Source organism: Nannospalax galili, unplaced genomic scaffold (genome assembly GCF_000622305.1).
Source record: "Nannospalax galili isolate Female #2095 unplaced genomic scaffold, S.galili_v1.0 scaffold2660, whole genome shotgun sequence".
Taxonomy (NCBI): Eukaryota; Metazoa; Chordata; class Mammalia; order Rodentia; family Spalacidae; genus Nannospalax; species Nannospalax galili.
The window spans coordinates 349,570-364,612 of NW_008345902.1; the positions used below are offsets into that span (position 1 = coordinate 349,570).

At 50.0% G+C, this 15,043-nt stretch overlaps 1 protein-coding gene across 13 annotated transcripts; it reads left to right on the plus strand.

Annotated features, from left to right (window-relative positions):
• The first annotated feature begins 8 nt into the window (after positions 1-8).
• Vps9d1 (VPS9 domain containing 1) lies at positions 9-14,687 on the plus strand. Of its 13 annotated transcripts, XM_008842151.3 has the most exons (16): positions 9-120; positions 1,624-1,699; positions 3,195-3,287; positions 3,390-3,552; positions 5,655-5,766; positions 5,854-5,916; positions 6,368-6,420; positions 6,519-6,606; positions 6,774-6,859; positions 7,416-7,933; positions 8,706-8,835; positions 9,107-9,315; positions 9,619-9,715; positions 11,286-11,393; positions 11,866-11,951; positions 14,233-14,686. In XM_008842151.3, the coding sequence occupies exons 1-16, from the start codon at positions 22-24 to the stop codon at positions 14,319-14,321; spliced, it is 2,070 nt and encodes a 689-aa protein (XP_008840373.1). In that variant the 5' UTR covers positions 9-21; the 3' UTR covers positions 14,322-14,686. The 13 variants fall into 13 exon arrangements, with proteins under 13 accessions (XP_008840373.1, XP_008840379.1, XP_029423686.1 ...); XM_008842157.3 differs by lacking the exon at positions 14,233-14,686 and having other exon boundaries at positions 11,866-12,757; XM_029567826.1 differs by lacking the exon at positions 14,233-14,686 and having other exon boundaries at positions 11,289-11,393; positions 11,866-12,757.
• The last annotated feature ends 356 nt before the right edge of the window (positions 14,688-15,043 follow it).

Here is a 15,043-nt window from a genome sequence, read left to right on the forward strand (position 1 = left end):
CCGCCTCCCGCGCCGGGCACCATGGCCGCTGCGGCCGGGGACGGCGCGGCCAAGCCGCTGCAGAGTGCTATGAAGCTAGCCAACGGCGCTATCGAGCTGGACACCGGCAACAGGCCCCGGGTGAGGCAGGGAGGGGCACGGTAGCGGCGGCAGCGGGAGGGGTAGCGCCTTGGACGCGCGCGGCTGCCCGGGACCCGCCCGGAGGCTTCCCGGGTGGGCGGTGGAGGGCGAAGAGTTGGGCACCGAGCTCTGCAGGGACCTCGGACAGTTCAGCCCGCGCTTGGTCTCGGGTTTACCTATTCAGTGAGTCGTTGAATTCGAGCCAAGGTTCTATTTGTAAAGGAGGATCAAAAGGCCGGTGAAGCAGCCCTCCAAGATGTAGGTGACAGACAGTTGTGTGTGCGTGTGTGTGTGTTCCTGAAAGAGGTTGTAGACTTAATTAATTACAGAGTGAATCCAGAAAAGGCCGACTGACCCATCTTTTGTGATGCTGCTGTTTGCATTTGCCTTCAGAGGTCATTTGTAAAGAAATGCGGGTAGGAAAGGGGTGTGGCTTGTCACTGAGAATAAATGCCAGCTCAAAGGATCGCAGCCAGGTAGAGAAGCCGGCCCGGCCACCCTGGGAGAGTAAGAATCAGTGTTTGCCTAGTTCCCCAAATTGGTTTCCTAGGGCAGCACGTGCTCCCCACAAGACCAAAATTCTACCTGAAATCCATTTCATTCCGATCTTTGAAATATAGAGTTAATTAAAAACGAGTAATTTGACAATTTGACAACAGACAAAACACAACACATACACCATGCTACTACTTGATGTAGTAGCTGTCAGAGAGCCCTTGACAGAGCAGTCACTCCCTCGAAACTCTGAAGCTCAGGACTCTGGGCTCCTATAAGCACAAGAAAGTATTTTTTTTTTGTTTTGTTTTGTTTTCCTTTTTTGAGACAGAGTCTCCCTGTTGACCCAGCTGGCGTGAAACTCACTATGTAGACCAGGCTGGCCTGGAACTCACAGAGATCTGCCTGTCTCTGCCTCCCAGGTGCTGGGGTTAAAGGTGTGCACCACCTCACCTGGCCCATAGCACAGGAAATTCTTACTCTAGGATTTGGAGACTTGTTATTTCACATAACCTAAGCCAGAAAGTGAGGCTGAGATATGAGCCCTTATTCCCTCCTTAGGCTCTCAGGAAATATTTTCTTAAGCCATTGAATGCTGGCCTTTGAGTTATACAGGAAGATTACTTGTTATACAGAGTGGAAATGGTAGCATTGCTGAGTCTGCTTTGCCAGGTCCTCAGATTAAAGTTCAGTTCCTTCATGTGCTGGAGAGGAAAAAAAGTGAGAGAAAAGATGTGTCCAACTGGTTCCCAGTTCTACTCTCTAGTGCAGAAGTTACAGGAAGAAGTATCCCAATTTTGTTCTCAGGTGCTAACATCTTTTCCTTCAAGTCTACGCAGTGGGGATACTGTCTCTGTCCTAGATGAATCATCACTGTAGCCTAGAAATCTCAAAAATGAGCAGGTATTCTTGATCCTGTGTTTCCCACAAGGATATCTACTTGGCAGGCATGATGCAGTCACTCCCCTCTGTTGACCTGACCCTTGCTATTCCTTTCCCCACATACAGGAGGCATACATGGAATACCTGAGGAGTATCCACTACATCTCCCAGGTGTTACTGGAAGAAGTGGAAAACACTAAAGGTATGCTTTCAGACTTGCTGCTCATGTAGGCCAGATTGTGGGTAACTTAGTCCTTGATGGTTCCTACACCTGGAAGTCCCCTGCTTCTTTCCAACCTCATCATTGGCATGAGCATGGGCTGTCATAATCTAATATGGCAGCACTGAGGGGCAGTGCCATAAGTAAGAGAGTAGATAATGGAGTAGGTCAAGATACTGGCTCAGAACAGTACAAAGTGAGCTGTACAAAGGTGGGAGCATTGCCAGCAGAGGTGCATGCAAAAGTCCTGAGAAGGAAGTGGGTGTGATGGAGCTCTGTTCATTTTGAATGGAATTGAGGAGTTTATGTGTGAAGGGAAGCTTTGAATTTTGTGGGAGTGGCCAACATGGGAGCAGAAGCTAAACCACACAGGGTCAGGAGGAACAAAGAGCTTGAGTGTATTGAAGAAGAAGCTAACCAGGCTTTCTGGGGGTTGATAGTGAGCTGCTAATGTCTGGGACAGATGATGGGCAACATCATGTGTGAGGGGAGAAACAGAATTTCATCATGGGATTACTGATGTAGATCATTTGGTAGAGTGTTTGCCTAGCATACAAAAAGACTTGGATTTGAGTCCTAGCACTGCATAAACCAGCTATGATAGCACATGCTTGAAATCTCAGCATTCAGGAGGAAAAGGTAGGAGAATCAGAAGTTCAAGATTGCTTTCAGATACATAGTGAGTTTGAAGCCAGCCTTGGATGCATTAGACCCTTAAAAACAGAGAATTCCACTGTGAACATGTACAGTCTGAGGGACAAACATCCCACTGGACAGGGGACCATAGTCTGAACTATCAGAGAGTAAGTGAGCTCAGCTAAGTTCTGGCATTCCCTAGATTGAGACATTGGGAAGAGAAACTGGCAGGAGAAGCCCGGAGGGAAGATGGCATCCCAGATGACAACAAACTCAAGTAGCCTGCCATCTTTGGTAAAGTAGGAATGGATAGGGACAGTTTTGGGGAAGTTGGGTGCTAAAACAGAGGAGAAAATAGAGTCTGTGAGGGGTTTGTTGAAAGGAGGAACAGGAGAGTAGATCCAAGAGCTGGGTGGACTTGTCAGGGTTCAGGAAGAAGATGTCTCTGCTGAGATAAACAGGCCCATCTATGGAGGTATGGAAAAGTGGGAGTACTTGCTCCTCTTCCTTCTGGGGTAAGTCTGTGGCATAGAAAGCTAGTAGGTGGTTGGGGCCAGGAGAGTCTACACACATCCAAGTGTCTGTGCAGTGGCTATGAAGCTGCATGCCCATCCCCAGAGGAACTGAAGTTGCAGGTGGGCCTGGTAAGGACTGCAGACACTGGACACTCAGGAGCCAATGAAGGGTAAGTGTCAGTCTGATGCTGGGCTGCCAAGGGCTTGAGCCCTGATAATCACATGAATGAAGAGTGAGCTTGCCCAGCTTTTCCAGTTCCTTGTTCTTACTAAGTATCTGATTCATGGTAGAACTGACTATAACTAGCTTTCATGTCCTTTCCCAGAAGCTGGGGAAACTGTGCCCCCTGATACCTCAAAGATGCTGAAGCTAGCTGAGCAGTGTCTGGAACGGGCCCAGTCAACAGCTACAAAACTTGGTGGGTACCCAGAGAACATGGCTCACCTGGTAGCTTCTAGTTGTCATCTACTTTGTGGGATGGTTCCCAACCTACTGACCCCTGGCTCTGCATGGCTTGCAGGGAAAACATGTGTAAAGCCAGCTGTACCTGTGGCCTCTCCTGTCCCCTTGCCTACCACCCGACACCGCCGAGTGTGTTCAGATGAAGGAGGGAAGCTCGCTCCTTTCCTGCCTCCTGAGATCTTCCAGAAGCTGCAGGTGGCAGAATCACAAAGCTCCAAGAAGTAAGATGGACAAGATGGGACGTGTGCTAATCCTGTGGATGGGTTTGGAAGCCAAGCAAAGTGAACTTTCCATGGGGCACTTGGTAAAAGTAGGTCCCAGAGTAGGCACACCCTATGCCTGACAAAACCAGTTGTAAATCCTCTTAAGAGAAAAGAACCTTCATTTTTCATAAAATTAATAGCCCACAAAGACAGCCATTTGAAAAAGGAAAAAAAAATGATAAGGAACTAATGACAGAAACCTGCAAAGTTTTCAAATAGTTATCAGGCACAGATACATTGAGCTCTGTTTAAAGATATAAAACCCATTTGAAAACATCTGAATAAGAAACTGGGCGTAGTGGCTCATGCCTTTAGTCCCAGCACTTGGGAAGCAAAAGCAGGTGGATCTCCATGAGTTCCAGGCCAGCTGGGGCTACAGGGAGACCTAGTCTCAAAAAGACCAAAAAAAAACCAAACAAACAAACAAAAATAAAAACCCATCTGAACAAGAAACTATAGAGATAGATCCAGCAATAAAAATTGGAGTAGAAGTAAATTTTAAAAAATACAATGTTGAAAGTAGTTTTTAAAAACTAGTTAGGGAGCCAGGCATGGTAGAACATACCTTTAATCCTAGCACTCACGAGGCAGAGGCAAGTGGATTGCTGGGAGATGGAGGTCAGCTGTGGCCACAGGGTGACTGTCTCAAAAAGACCAAAAATTAAATAAAATAAAAATTAAAACTAGCTGGGTGTGGTGGTGCACGCCTTTAATCCCAGCACTCGGGAGGCAGAGGCAGGCGGATCTCTGTGAGTCTGAGGCCAGCCTGGTCTCCATGGTGAATCCAGGACAGCTGGGGCTACAGGGAGACCCTGTCTCAAAAAAGACAAAAAATAATAATAATAATAAAAATAAAAATAAAACTAGTTAGGTAGTTGGGAATGTAGCTCAATGATAGAGTGCCTGTCTAGTATGCATGAGTTTCTCGATTTGATCCCCAGCACTGCATAAACTGGTTGTGGTGGTACATGCCTATAATCCTGGTACTTAGGAAGTGAGGCAGGATGATCAGGAGTTTCAAGGCCACCCTCAGCTATATAGTGAGTTTGAGGCCAGTCTGAGATATGAGACCCTTTTTTTCCTTTTTCAAAAAGGAAAAAAACCTAGTTGGGATTCCAGGAGTGGTAGCATATGTCTGTAGTCCCAGATCTTGGGAACTAGAAGAAGGACTATTATGAGTTCAGGGCCAGCCTCACTACATAGCAAGTTCAAGGACAACCTGGCCTACATGAGACCCTGTCTCAAAAGAAAAGAAAAAAAAGTACACAGGTTTATAACAAAAAGAGAAAATTCATAAATTGGCAAAAGATTTTTAAAAAATCCAGGTGTGACAGAAACAAGACAGAAAATAGGAAAGACAGAAGGCTTAGCATATTTCTTGAAGTTCTAGAAAGAGAAGAAAGATAATGGGGAGAGGCCTTATTTGAAGCTGTAACAGCAAACAATTTTTAGAACTAATGAAAAACACCAAGACTCAGATGCAAGAAACCCAGTGGCCCTACATTGATGAATCAGGACCCTCTTTCCCCAAATCTGAGGGGTACCTTCCCCTTCTTACTCCCCAGGCACCTTCTGTCTGTGTGTGCAGCTTCAGCGCTGGGCCAGACACAAACTTCCTCAGTCTTCACATCCTGTTGTCTGCCACCTCTGAAAGCAGAGAAGAGTGTGGCATGCTGCTGTACTTTACTGAATAGACATTTTCCCCTTTGGTGGGCTACAAATGAATCTTGGTGTTTGGCCCCTATAGTACCTCCCTTTCAGGAATCCATATTGTTGGCATAGAAATATAACTGATTTTCATAAAAATCCAAATTCCCAGCTTCTCTTGAGAAGCTCAAAGCCCTGACAATATCAATGCCCATGTTTTGACAGCAGATTCAAAGGGACAGTATTTTTAGCCTCTCCTAGACTACCCCTCTAAGTTTCCTTCCTGCCTGATCATCACCTTCTTACCTCTTGGTCTCAGAATGAGGTCAAGAGGGGTGTGAAGATAACTGCTCAGGTCACAAAAACACTCCTGGACTTCTTGCACATGGACAGCAGCTTGTTACTATTCGTAGGGAGCTAACGCCATTGGAGGAGGCCTCCCTGCAGAACCAGAAGCTGAGGGCCACATATGAGGCCCGGATGGCCCGTCTGGATCCTAGCCAGGCCATGCAGAAGACATCACTGGTGAGCCAGAGCTCAGAGAAGGGATTGGTCGGGGAGAAGGGTCCAGGGCAAGTGAGAACTGGTTTTTACTCCCTCTTTCCTTCCTAGACCCTGTCTCTGCAACGACAGATGATGGAGAATCTGGTGATTGCCAAAGCCAGAGAGGAGACAGCATCCTTGAGGGGAGATGAAAGTGTGATCTTGAGCTGAGGGTGGAGAAGAGGTAGATAGGGAGGAGGAACCAGGTGCCAGCTGGGTGTGGGACTATGAGCCTTTCCAGCTGTGAAGAAGAATCTCTCCAAAGAGATGACCCTGACCTTTACTCTGCTTTCCAGGTCCTCCTTAGCCTCTACCCTCCTCACCTCTCTGAATGAGCTGCCCTTTACCTTCCCTAGTGTTGATTAACTGCTATTTGTCAAGTTTGCCTCCCCGAGCTAGTGCCTGTTCTTTGGGGCTTGCCTACTGCTAGGCTCATCTGTGGAGGGCAGAGGCAGTCTTACCTGCCTGCTGGACCCCTGGGATATCTCAGGTACTTGGGGAATGTAGAGCAGATGAGGCATAGGGCAAGAGTGAAGGCCCATTCAAGTCAGACACTGCTGGTCCCTTGACTCTGCCACCCTAGCTCCAGAGGAAGATGGAAGAGCGCCGCCTGCGGCTCCAGGAGGCTGCCAACAGGTGTGCCTCCTGTCTGTTTCATAGGCATGCTGGGAGGCTGGGCAGCGGCTCCCGAGTCCACAGGTCCAGCCTTGTGCCCAGCTTGTCTTCCTCCCCAGGAGGTTCTGCAGTCAGGTTGCCCTTACCCCAGAGGAGCAGGAACAGCGATCTCTCTATGCTGCCATCCTGGAATATGAACAAGACCATGTGAGTCTCACTGGTCCAAGTAGAGGGATGGCAGAACTGGGATTACACGGGCCCATACAGGAGTTTGTTTTCCCCCACACTTGAGAGTAACCTCACGTGACCCTAGCAGGGTACCCCACTGTGGGGAACCCACCATGCGGAATCCTCCAAGGTCCTCTGTCCTGTAGGACTGGCCAAAGTATTGGAGAGCCAAGCTCAAGAGGAGCCCAGGGGACCTGGCACTAGTGACCAACCTAGTCTCCCAGTTGCTCAGGTACTCATAGACCCCATCCCCTAACCTGGAGTTTTTCCTGTTTGCTGTTGGAAGATAGCAAGAGTTAGAAAGAAAAGACATTATTTAGAAGGGCTGGGAAGACAGCAGGCCTGGGGGCAGGAGGTGCCTACAGAGGGGCCAGTGCTGCTGACTCGAGATTGGCAGCACCAAGGACCCTTTGTGTTAATGGGTTTTCATTGGCTTCCATTAGCTTCTCCAGGTGGGATAGGTCAGACTTTATAATGCCTATAGGGAGTAGCAGAGGAGTTACTTTTCTGAAATCTTTTGTAGTGTGACAATTTTTATAGACAGGTAATGTCACAGATGAGGACCTGAGGTTCAAGTGGCTGAGGTCAGTTATAGGGACTGAGCTCAGATTTTGTTAGCTTAAAGCCAGAGAGTAGATTGAGGCCCTGCCTAGCTCTGATGGCAGTCCCTGTGGTGCTTACTCTTTGCTGGGGATGAAAACAATGGGTGAACATAGAAGATGCCCTCTGGGGTGGACTCTTTAGGGCCCAACTGCATCTTGCCTGCCAGTCTGCTCCTCTCCTTGCAGCCTTCCTGACCACCCAATTTCGAAGCTCCTGAAGAAGCTCCAGTGTGCAGTATACAGTGCATTGTACCCAGTTGTGAGCCAGACTGCTGTCAGTGCTGCACCTGCCCTGGGCTGCTGCTCACTGCCCCCAGATGCCAATGGGCTACTGGCTCCCGGGAGCCGGCGACTTCGGTCTTCCCAGAGCCTCTACTGCATGCTTTCCCCCTCAGAGCCCAGTGCAGCCCCAAGGCCCCTGGATGGACCTCATGCCACCCCCCTTACCCCTCCACTTTACCCTGGCCCCCTGGACAGAGGAGCAGACAGCAGCCCAGCAGGGCCTTCATCACCCCTGGTAGAGGTTTCATCCTGCCTGCCAGATAAGGACAGCTCCTTTGAGGACCTGGAACAGTTTTTGGCTATATCTGAGAAGTGGGGCCAGGGCACTGGGTCACAATCTGAGTCACAGACCACAGGAGCAAAGAGAGAACCCTTACTGGAATGTCTGAAGAGTACAGTGAAGGATATACACAATGCCATTGGTGAGCCTGCAGGCACCAACACAGGAGCTGCCCCAATTGTATCTTCCAGCCCTCAAGTGCAACTCACTGCCCTGGACAGCAAAGCCCTCTGTCCACCTACCATAGGACCAAGCTCAGCCCAGTAGAGCAGGCCTTGGTCCATCCCAGTCCTTCAGAAAGTGAGTGGGACTAGTGTCAGAGCACAGGGATGTGGTGTCTTCCCTTTTGGCCTACAGGCCTACACAGGGAGACCAGGAGACTAGGCCTATTCGCCCCTCGACTCTTTCCCTGGGCCAGTCTGCTCTTCTGTTGGTGGAAGGCCTATCACAGCTTCTGATCAGCAGATGACCTGGCCGTGCTCACCCCAAGGCTCCTAGGTCTTCTCTGAATCAGTGAGGAAGGTTCAGCAGGTTGGGACCTTATTCATGATTCTAAAGTCCCTTAGGTTTCTGTAAACATAGGAGCCTCTTTTCAGAAAGAGGCTGTTATCTCCTTGCCTCTGCATACCACTTAGCTACATGGGAGATGTGTATAACCAAATTAGCCCTAAGGAAGAAGAGCTGAGACCTGACCCCAGACCACATGACATAGAATAGGTGGGGGTGGGGGTGTCAGCAAGTAGGAATAACCAGATTGAAGCCCCCTTCCCTCCAAATCTGGATCCTATCTGTAGCTTAGTTGCACAGAAGCTACCTGTAGGGAATGAGGCACCTTGGCTCTAGGTGTGGAGCTTCTAAAGAGGTGGGGGCAGGTAAGGGGCCTGTCTGGACATCCCCAACTCTGTTCCTGGCAGATAGGCTGCTCTCACTGACTCTTCTGGCCTTTGAAAGCCTGAATACAGCCACCTCCAAGGACCGCTGCCTGGCATGTATTGAAGAGCCCTTCTTCTCCCCACTGTGGCCCCTGCTGCTGGCCCTCTACAGGTACTGCCCTCAGCCAACTGACAACCCCTATGAGCTGGAGTCTCCATCTCAGTCTCCCAGGGGCCTGTCCCTCTCTGATCCTGAGGCCATCCTCAGGTGTCTTAAGTTTATAGGTGGCTTTGCCTACCTCCTCGTTTTGGGGACAGTCAAGCTGTTTTCTCAGATGCATGACCAGCTCTCCCAGGACCAAGCTCCAGAAACCCCAGCCACAGCCATGCTTGTCTATGGAACAGCATCTCTATGGTAGTTAAGCCTGGCCTCTTTGCTCTAGGAGTGTGCACCGAAGCCGGGAGGCTGCTGTGAGCAGGAGTATGGAGCTGTACAGGAATGCGCCACCCACAGCCCTTGGCATCCCCACCAAGCTCCTCCCCCGTGTCCCTGAGGCTCAAGGAGCCTCCACCTACCCATACAGCACTGCGGCCCAGGAGCTGGGGCTGCTGATCCTGGAGAGCTGTCCCCAGAAGAAGCTGGAGTGCATTGGTGCGGGGGTCTGAGGGGCCCAGAGGTTTGACAGGTGGAAGGCAGGGATGTGGTGCCTTCCCCCTAGCATAGAAGCCCGTCACTAGTCAAATATGGGGGTGATACCCTCCAGGAGGGTTGGTGCTATCCTTCTGTAGTCCTGCATTATCAGGAGAGGGTGGGCAGTATCAGGAGACCCCTGGATGGAAGTGACAGCATGATCTCCCCTCCACTGGATCCTTCAAGTCTTCCTACCCCTGCTAAATCCTCCTGCATCACCCCGACCCTACTACACTCCACTGAAGCCATGTTTCTGTACCATAGTGCGGACTCTGCGGGTCATCTGCATCTGTGCAGAAGACTATTGCCGTGCCCAAGAAGCCAGGCCCAAAGCTGGACCCCAGCCTCATGCTGCTGCCATGTGAGTCCAGAATGGGGTGGTACTTCCTAGGGGAACTCTAGTATATGTGTCCTGCCCTATGTCTGACCAAAAAGGACCCTGGTGGTACTGCTTCCCTGAACATGTCACGCACAGCTCATTCCTACTGACAATGGGTTGAGAGGGCAGGAAAGAAGACTCCCACCCACACAACCATGCATTCCAGCCTATCTGGACAGGGTTGCTATTGCAGTACCCTCTGTCTAAGCCAGGGGATCACAGAGATCTGGGCCCTTGTTAATCTGGTGAAACAGAGGGTGATCTCCCCAGAAGCACATGTCTGGACCCCTAGGTGCATACCTAGAGGGGGCAGGGAAGGTGTAAGCCTGAAAAAAGACACATTTCCTGCACTGATCTCCCAGCACTGGGGCTTCCCTTCCACATCCACTCCCCCCCCCCCGCCCAAGTCACATGGCCTGGGGCTCTGGTCAGTCCTGAGGACACCAGTCATTGCAGACTAAGGGGCTGTGACCCTGGCCTGCAGCTGGAGCCCTGTAAGTAAACATCAGAGCCAAGTATAAAGTCACCCATGAGGAGCTGGACTCAAGGGGAGGGAAGGACAGATACTTCTCACCCACTCCAAAGCTGGGTTGTTAGTCCAGCCCCACCACAGGACCTGCCACCCCTTGCCCTCTTTACTCATTTTATTAAAAAAGTTCCCATGGGAGTGGGGCGTGGTGGCGCATGCCTTTAATCCCAGCACTCAGGAGGCAGAGGCAGGCGGATCTCTGTGAGTTCAAGGCCAGCCTGGTCTACATAGTGAGTTCCAGGCCAGCTGAGGCTACAGGGAGACCCTGTCTCAAAAAGACCAAAAAATAAAATAAAGTTCCCATGGGGGCTGGAGAGGTGGCTAGGCAGTTAAGAGCACTGGCTGTTCTTGCAGAAAACCCAGGTTTGAATCCCAGCACCCATATGGCAACTAACAACTGTAATTCCAGTTTCAGGGGTTCCGATGCCTCTTCTGTCCACTGCCAACACGGGTACACTAACACACATGGAGACAATATAGTAATATACATAAAATAAAAATTTAAAAAATTTCCAGGCTAAAAGTTTGCAAATCATAGTCTTGGTCCAAACCCCATCAGTGGGAGGCCATCATGTCTCTACAGGTGGCAGGACATTGAGAAGGTGGGTGGAGTCTCCCTGGCCCATGGGGAAGAAGCCAGACCCAAATCAAGGTCTCAGGTTCTAGCTACCTCCTTGCTTATTGGTCTCTATGCTCTCCCCAGAAGCCACATAGCCTTCTTGTGCACCTCTACTGAGGTGGGTCCAGAGAATCTAGTGCTGTGGTGAGTGTCCACCAATCTGTCTCTTGCTCCTAAGTTCCAAAAAGCCTAAGAACACAGCCCATTGGAGAAGCAGAAAGGCCTCCAGTGTATCCAGCTACTGACACTTGTTTGGGTACAGTGTTGCCATGGCCAGGAAGTTTCCTGTACTAGTGGGTGGAAGGGTACAGGGATTATAGCCAGCCAGGCCGAGATGGCTCCAGACAGCAGGAACAAGTGGACCCTTTGGCTATATGTTCACTGGCCCCTGTACCTTTGCCCAGCAGTGGTGCTGATGACCTGCTACCCATCCTGTCCTTTGTGGTGCTGAGGAGTGGCCTCCCCCAGCTGGTATCAGAGTGTGCAGCGCTAGAGGAATTCACTCACGAAGGGTAGGAAGGAGCCCCAGTCCAGCAGGGGATTGGGGGCTGACGTGCACTCCCCAGGGTGGAGGTCTTATATGGCAATGGGGGCAAGGGAACCTCACCCCCAGACAACTAAACCAGTTGCAGTGATAGGCTGTGAGGGTTGCGGGGGAGGCATGTAGCACCACAATCAATTTTGAGCAGCCCTCTAGGGTACTACTCATACCAGTGTGTTCCACAGCCCTTCACTCTGCAGACCCTAGATTGGAGTTGAAGGGCATCTCGCTGAACAGCATTTGCCTATAGAAGGGCAGTACATGCTCCAAGGCCATCTCTGGGTCAGGACCAGGAGTGATGAAAGGTTTCCCCCACCCAGCTCCCTGAAAGCCTTAGCTGTGGTCAATCAGTGTCTAGGTGAGAAGGGCAGATTTGCCAGAGCACTAGCTTGGTCTTCTGTCCCCTTCAGGTGACACATGCCTCTTTGCCTACCTCCATACAGGTACCTGATTGGAGAAGAAGGATACTGCCTGACATCACTGCAGAGTGCCCTGAGCTATGTGGAGCTGCTGTCTCGAGGGGGCCTTGGCAAGTAGTGGAGGCTGGACCTCAGGGACCAAAGGAGCCACAGGAACTTTATATGCCCTGCACATCCAGTCATGGGACACTAGAGGCCAGCCTGATGTGGCGGCACTCTTCAGCTCTTGTCCTTCTTTCTAGCTCCACATCTCCCCTGGAAACCTAGGGTAGTGCCTCTTCTCTAGCACAGAGCTGAGTCAACTCCATGTGTCAAGCCTGTTCTATCCTGGCCCTGCCTCTCAGGTCCCATAGATGATACCTGTAGCTGCCACTCCTTAGGGGCTCTGCATCCCTGATGGTCCTCCAGTAAACATGGCTGGCCCTGGCCTGCTCTCATGGACACTGGGCAGCCCCTATTAGGATAGCAACACAGAAATGGGCATTAGGAGCCTATCCAAGGCTAACACAGCTGTCTGGTTTTGCACCTCTCCAATCCTTTGGGACAGCTAAAATTTGAGCCAGTTTCTTGTTAGAGCCAAGAACAAGAGAGCCTTCTTAACCTAGAAGACCGGGTGTAGGGAGTATAAAGCTAGGTTGTTTATTTATTGGGCAGCAACTGAGCAACTGCCCCACTCACTTTTGTTGGCCCAGATATCTCTGCCCATGCCTGGGATATGAGCATTGCTCCTACCCAAATCCAGGACATTCCTACTCCAGACTTACCTTGGTGAGGGGCAATAAACATGCAGGACCCTGGCCAACTCCCACAGCTATACAGCCTCTCCTGTATCAGTGAGAACCCAAGGGTCAACACCTTGACTGTTACATGCCCCAAGTGGCCACCAACTCAGCCTAAAATAAAGAGGTCACTCTGAGTTCATGTGGCTTGTTCATTCACCCCCTGGGCAGGTAGGACTCAGGCAGTACACCCACCCTATGCCAGTCTCCCAGAGATCACAGAGGACAGGATGATGAGGGTTACATCCTACCCCCGGATCCTCTGTGCAGAGGTAGTATCTTCCCAGGGCTGTACCCAACCAGGTAGGTATGGGCTTTACCCTCTAGGATGGTAAGGGTCTGTAGGGTATATCATTGGGAAGTCAGGATCAGGGTCACCACTGCAGCACTGAGCCTACAGCAGTATCCTGAAGGTATTTCAGGAATCTTTACCCTGTGCACAGACACACAGATACTCTGCGGTGATAATGGGGCCCTAAGAGGAGGTAGGCATCCAGGCACAAGCAGCACCTGCCAGAGAGGTAGGCTGCTCTACCCAGAAAAGGAAGGACCCCTGGAAACAGGTTGCTGTGGGAAAGGTAGGTGGCAGAGTGCTTAGGAGAGGATCCTAGCTTCAGACCACCAGGAGTGGTAGTGGGATTATTAGGAATTCTTGGGGGAAAAGGTCATACAAACAGTAACAGTGGCATTTATTTGGCACTCTGTTCAAAACCTTCAAGTTATGATTTGTTTGCCCCCTCAAGGAAACAGGCAACATGCCACTTTGAGCCTGGTAGGCTAATTTCAAAAGCTACTCTGCAAGTGGTGCTGTAGATGCCTGGGACCATGACACCAAGAGCAGGTGCTGGGCCCAAGTGGGCCTGGGCAGGGCAACATAGTTCCTGGGGCACCTGATCTCTGGAAAGAGCCTCCTTGCAGCGGGAAAGGGCCTGAGCTCCTAGCAATTTCTGCCCACCAGCATCAGAACAGACTGGTCCCTACTTTTCTAGTACCACACTAAGAGATTTCAACTCCATGTCCAGCCTGCTGCTGAGGCACAAACTTCTGTCCCAGCTGATTTGGGTTTTTGGCACTCTGCTGTGTCCAAGAAGCTCATCACCAGTCAAAGGCTCATGCTCCAGTGAAGTGCAGATTCCTTGGTCCCCAGAACTTGGGCATGAATGCTAGGCAGCTCCAGAGCCTTATGGTATGTTAATGTACCTCCTGCAGGCCTTGGCTTTGATGTTGACAAGTGGATTTTAAAGTCCCACTTGACAGAAGCATGGGCAATGGTTTGTGTGTCAAGTGGGTCCTAGTTTGGGGAGTACCTGTTGGCTTGTGCTCAGGCCACACCTACGTCATACCCGGGAGGGCTGAACAGTGCTGCTTAGTTGACCCTAGCACTACGATGAGGCAGGTTTGTGTTTAGGTGCTGCTGCCTTTTTTAAAATTGTGAATCATGGTTTAGCCATTTTTGCTTAAAACTGAAACTCAGAATTCAAAATCAACTTTGCTTGTAGGCTTCTTATAGAGAACTACAAAAAGTTTTAGCCTGTGTTCTATGTTCTGATATTGTTTGTTCAAGTTAACCTTTGTTTGTCGGGGGTGTTTTGTTGTTTTGTTTTTGAGACAGGCTCGTTTATTCCATGCTGGCCTCTAACTTGCTGTACAGCCAAGACAACCTTGAACTTCTGGTTCTCCTCCATCTCCCAATTGCTGTGACTACAGGCCTGTGATACCATGCTGCGTTTATGTGATGCTGTCAGTGGAACCCAGGGATTCTTGCATGCTAGGCAAGCATTCTTACAACTAAGCTACATCCCCAGCATCCCAAATGAACCTTAATGAGCTAGTCAGTATCCAGTTTCATGTGGATCCTGCTGACACTGTCTCTTAGGAAGACCAGGTTTTCAAGGATCACATGGTGCCTTACGATATATTTACTTGTTATATGCATGGCTTTTTCAGGTTGGTTTAGGTTGAATTCTCTGAGCAGTGCAAAATTCCTACTCTAACTGGATTTTCTGCAAAGATTTCAGTTGAGGAGCTGGAACAAAAATTATAATACTTCCTACTACCAACTTTGATTTCCTTGGCATGGTGTTGAGCTACATAGCTGAACCTTGAAGTCCAAATTCATCTCCATTTTGAGCAGCACTTGGGGAGATGCCTGGCTTGAACTCTTCCACTCCACCACCCTCTCACCATTGGGCTTCATAATATTGGCTAAACATGGCCTTGTCCTTGTAGAGCACCAGCTTAGAAGAGGCCCAGCTCTTACCAAAGCTTGTCATATTCTGGTGATAGGACAAAGTCAAGCGTATCTTTGGGTTATTCCTTCAGCCTTTCTAAATCTGTGGTCCCTTCAAAGAGAAGGGGTGAACAGCAGAATTTTTTCTACAGAAAAGCCTGTACAGCAGTAAGAAAAAGCCAAGAGCCAAAAC